The 5,449-nt window shown below is 32.1% G+C and overlaps 1 protein-coding gene across 1 annotated transcript in view; it reads left to right on the forward strand.

Moving 5' to 3' along the window:
* LOC106872297 (neurogenic locus notch homolog protein 2) overlaps positions 1-5,449 on the forward strand; it is a 72,146-nt gene that overhangs the window by 21,228 nt on the left and 45,469 nt on the right. Inside the window, exons 9-13 of the mRNA XM_052966735.1 lie at positions 257-367; positions 2,021-2,131; positions 3,171-3,281; positions 4,255-4,365; positions 4,820-4,930. Of these exons, the coding sequence (XP_052822695.1) occupies positions 257-367; positions 2,021-2,131; positions 3,171-3,281; positions 4,255-4,365; positions 4,820-4,930 (555 nt within the window). The remainder of the gene's footprint in view (positions 1-256; positions 368-2,020; positions 2,132-3,170; positions 3,282-4,254; positions 4,366-4,819; positions 4,931-5,449) is intronic.

Raw genomic sequence — 5,449 nt, forward strand, 5'->3', positions numbered from 1 at the left:
TCTACCATTTTTACTCTTTACTCTTTTTTACTCTATAACGTTTCTATAAACAAGCAAACATTGCTTGTTTTCAGTTTTTCGATATCAGTGAATAATTTTACTGGAAAAAAAAAAAAAAGTTTCTATAAACGTTTTTTTTAAAGTGTTTATTTTTATTTTTATCTTTAAATTTTATCTTTAATTTTTTGCTTAATTTAAAATGATTTTGGTAAAACTAAATACTGTGCAATAATCTTGCCTCGTGCTCGGCTTTCAGTTGACCCTTGCAGCAGTAATCCGTGTCTCTATGGTGGTTCCTGTTCAAATCAAGGCGCAAACTTTACCTGTCAGTGTAGGCCAGGGTTCAGAGGAAATGACTGTTCTATTAGTAAGCGATATTTTCCAATAATCAAAGTATCATATAAATTTCAAATGAAATATCTACAGCCCTGTTCTATTCAGAAACAGCACATTTCTGAAAAGCAAAATGAAACCAGAATATAAAGAACATGCGTTATTATATAGTTACTTTTTTTATTAGATACAATTATCGTTTGCTTTTTTTTTATATTTTACATGTTTCAGTCATTAGATTGCGCCCATGCTGGGGCACATCCTTGAGGAATATTTTATCGAATGAATCGACCTCAGTACTTATATTATTTAAATCTTGGTATTTATTCTATCGATGTAATAGATAACATTACCGAGTAAAATTTAGCTTCCGAATGATTTATAAATGTAGATTAAAGATGTAATTTTAGATAATTTCATTTTGTTTCGTATTTCATCTGATGAGGTATGTTACACACGACGTAAACATACTTGATATTCGTTCTTTACTTCATTTGAAATTTTCTTACATATAGGCACAGGTATGGCTACGTGGTAAGAAGTTTGCTTCCCAACTTTGGGCCACGCAGTGTCTTTTATTCTAAGCTCCGGGCTGACCGAAATCTTGTGTGATAATTTGCTAGAAGGAAACTGAAAGAAATCCGTCGTGTGTTCGCGCGTGTATGTCTTTGTGTATGTACGTATTGGAGTCTGTGTGAGCGGGTGTGTGTGTGCGTGTATGCATGTGTGTATGTGTATCTTTGTGTTTGAGTTTGTCCACAACCGCTGGGTAGTCGGTGTCTTTTTGTTTACGTCCCAGTAACTTAGCGGCTTGGCAGAAGGAGAACAATAAAACAAGTACCGGGTTTTAAAAATAAGTACTGAGGATGATTTCTTCGACTGAGCCCTTTCAGGTCAGTGCTCAGCATGGTCGTTGTCTAATGACTGAAACAAATAAAAGCTAAAAGATATATTCCAATTTCTGATGTAGAGTTTTATAATAGAAAATAAATAACTATATATTAGTTAAACACGCTAAAGTTGGCGAGATGGCAGAGTTGTTAGCGTAACGAACATAATGTTTAGTGGCTATTTTGTTTTTACGTTATGGGTTCAGATTTCACCTAGGTCGGCTTTGACATTCATCCTCGTTGGAGTTCGATAAAATAAATACTATACCGGTTGAGCACTGGTTTCGATTCACCCTTCCACTTAAAAGTTGTAGTCTTGCTCCAAGATTAGAAACAATTATTTAAAATAGCTTCAAAAATATTTTTTCACAAATATTTGTAGAAATTTATTCAAGTATATTCTAACAAACCATAATGTCTGTAAGGAGCTCGAATAATAACAGAATTATTCTAGTTTTATTTTCAAATTGATTTAACTGTGTCTATAATAACTGTGAAACGAAAAACACGAAAGACGAGAATATTCTCTCTCAGTTCATTAAATCATTGCTCAGCATCAGTTTATTTTAAAATCTTACATATAATTTTATCAATATATGGCAGAACTATGGCATGTCGCTTTCAATTCTGTTCGCATTCATCAATCTACAAGGCTATAACATCTTTGTTCTTACAAGATTATAATTATGTTTCATGCACTAAAATATGGTACACTATGAGTGAACTATTATATGTATCAAATATCCTAAATTATTATTTAGAAGTTAGAACAAGATTTTCTTAATTTATTTTTCTAGTTGATCCATGCAGTTTAAGGCCTTGTAAATACGAAGGGAAATGCATAAATCATGGCTTTAATTACACCTGTCAATGTAAACCGGGATTTAGAGGTGTTGACTGCTCTATTAGTAAGTGCAAATTATTATTTCAACTGTAAAAGCTCATTGTTTAAAATTAAAATCTAACATGAAAATTAGATCTAAATGCTCTAAAATCCATGTATGTAAACAATATTGGTTTTAAAGTAATTCTATAAGGCAAATATATTTTAATGAATTATTTCGCTTGATCGACAAAATAAAGTCGAAAATTCATTTTATCTTTTTCTCGTCTTGGAAATAATGAGTATTTAATAAACGTTATAAAATTGCACTTTTAAAGCAGATGAAAGCATTTTGGATTTAAGGGTCGCACTTAGAAATTTGTTCCTGCTGTATAACATACAAGCCGTACAGTGTAATTTCCCATGTTCTACGCATCTGAGGCGTTCGTTTATGTCAAAGAAATTAATATGTGTAATAAAACATTTTAGTTTTAATATATACAAGTACATGTTTATTCAGGACGATAGTAAAACAGCTGTAATAGTTTATTTTGTATACCTGCATTTGAAAGAAATTACTGTTAAATATCAATTTATTCACATAAGAACCAAAGTTCTCATGGAGAATAGAATCCAAGAAAATTACGCTGAAAAGTTCCTGGCTTGAAGGATATCGCGGAAGGCCTGATTGGGAGCCCAACTTTCAGAGTTCTTTTACAGGGCTTAGAAAAATTGAAGGACTGCTGCAATAAATGTGAATCTAAGAGAGGAATATATTGAATAAAATCATAATTAACTGATCTTTCTCGTAAAAGCCAGTTTTTACAAAGACAATTCGAAATGTTAAAATGTTACTGTATCATTTAATGAATACAAATTTACATTTGTATTTTTATCATTAAGAGATACTCTTAACAGAAATGTAATCTATTACATTTCTGTTACATATTTTCATTAGTTATAATATTTTTTCTCAAACCTTTTCAGTTTCCGTAAAAATTAATACATGTGATATTTATATCCTCTTTCTGAAATGATATTCTGATGCTGCATCATTCTCAATTATTTAACGAATATATTTTCATTAATGTTCATATGATATAAACTTTATTTTATATTTTTAGTCGATCCTTGCAGCACAGATCCTTGTAAGAACGGAGGCTCATGTACAAAACAAGGAACAGATTTTGTATGCAAATGTATTCCTGGTTTTAAAGGGAAAACCTGCGATATTGGTAAGCGCTTTTAAGATGATACTGCAATAATTACATTGAAATTTACTGAAGACAATACAGACATGCACTTAACGTTCTGTGAGATTCAAATTCGCACCTTGTTTTTCATAGATTACATTCTGCTCTGCACAACATTTCATCTCATCCCCTTTTTACTAATAGACTATGGCCCAGTAACGTGGCCGAATGCCAGCAAAATTATTATTCAGTTTGTAGTGTTACGATTACTTCTCATCTACATTTAAGAACAAACAACATCCTGGGCTGATAGTAGAATTCAACAACAAAGTGAAGTATAAATACGGCGGTGCAGTGTTCTGTATACTAAATTTGAATACCACATGGTTCTTTCAAACGTTAGAACAAGTTGAAATACTTCGATCAACCGAGATTATGCAAAAAATTGGTAGATAAAATCTCACTGCATAGGGGATTAAATTCGAATATCAACTGGTAGGGGAGATGACTCCAATAAGATTATTCGAAAGTTTTGAACAATATAGACAATGTAGATTGGAACATAACTGATCTTCAAATCCCGGATTGAAATGTGGCATGGATTAAATACTGAGAATCCTTTTTTTAGAGATGAAACTAATAGACCGAAAAAATCATATAATCATACGAATTTTATGTAATACGCATTTCTCAGCATGGTTAAGAGCAAGTCTCTTTTACTACAGCATTTTGAGCAAGTATCCTTCACCACTGCTGCGTGTCACTTGAAAAACTTCCCAGTTGAAATGAGTAGACGGAAGCTACGCACAAGATCTTAAGGCGGATGACATCTCTGTTTAAACGTATAGCCTTGTCATATTGTGACGCGCTAATTCTGCCTAAGAATTACATTAAGGCTACATATCGCTATGGAATATTCAACTGTTTACATGATGATTCAATGAGCTGGTCGAAAAGAAAATACTCATCGTCGAAACCGACGAAATCTTATTTTACGAAACTTTCTATATTTCAGCTGATCCTTGTGGCAGTAAACCATGTTTAAATGATGGGGTGTGCATAAATGAAGGAACTTCTTTCAAATGTATATGTAAGACAGCTTACAGTGGGTATGTCTGTTCTGTAGGTAGGTTCCTAATTCATCCATGTTAATTATTACTAAATTTTATACTGTCAAATTAATTGATATTTGTATAATATTCTAAACACAAATTCTCATTTTTATCGTAAACGATATGACCATCTTTATTCACGATGTCACTCGTAAATTATGTACTCAATCGTTTTTAAAGATACAAATCGTAAATGATATGATAAGTCTTTATTAGGGACTGTAATCCTAAATGATATAATGGGTCTTTATTTAAGACGTCAATCGTGAATATCAGTCATTATTAAAAACATCAATCGTAAATGCTACGATGAGTCTTTATTAACGACGACGATTGTAAATGATATGATGAATGTTCATTAAGGATCTCAATCGTAAATTATATAATCAGACTTTATCAAAAAGCCTATCGTCAAAACAGTGGTCTTTATTGAAGACGCCTATTGTAAACGGTATGATATAATTTCAGTTGATCCATGTAGTAGCTCACCATGTCTTTATGGAGGCAAATGTTCTAACCAAGGAACGAACTATATATGTCAGTGTCAGCTGGGATACACGGGAAACGATTGTTCTACAGGTATTTATTCAAAATCGATAACTGGCCTACCAACAGTATGTACACATTTACTATTCTACACAGATGGATGAATGGGTATATATAATAATCGATTAAGTAAACAAAAGATGGAATTGATATGACTCTTTATTTTGTACGACAATTGTTTCGACCCATCCTGCAACTGTCCTTTATGGGTGGGATGATGTGCATCATATTCTGCTGCATCAATTTTGCATTGTGTATATATATATATATATATATATATATATATATATATATCCATCCATCTGCGTATATACATATATACATTCATACATACATACGTACAGACAGACAGACAGACAGACAGACAGATAGATAGCTAGATAAAGAGGACAGAGCGATAGAAAGATAGGTAGATACATACATACACACACGCACATACATACATACATACATACATACACACACATGCATACACACACACACACACACACACACACACACACACATATATATATATATATATATATATATATATATATATATATATAGCAT

The sequence above is a fragment of the Octopus bimaculoides genome, chromosome 3, assembly GCF_001194135.2.
Source record: "Octopus bimaculoides isolate UCB-OBI-ISO-001 chromosome 3, ASM119413v2, whole genome shotgun sequence".
Taxonomy (NCBI): domain Eukaryota; kingdom Metazoa; phylum Mollusca; class Cephalopoda; order Octopoda; family Octopodidae; genus Octopus; species Octopus bimaculoides.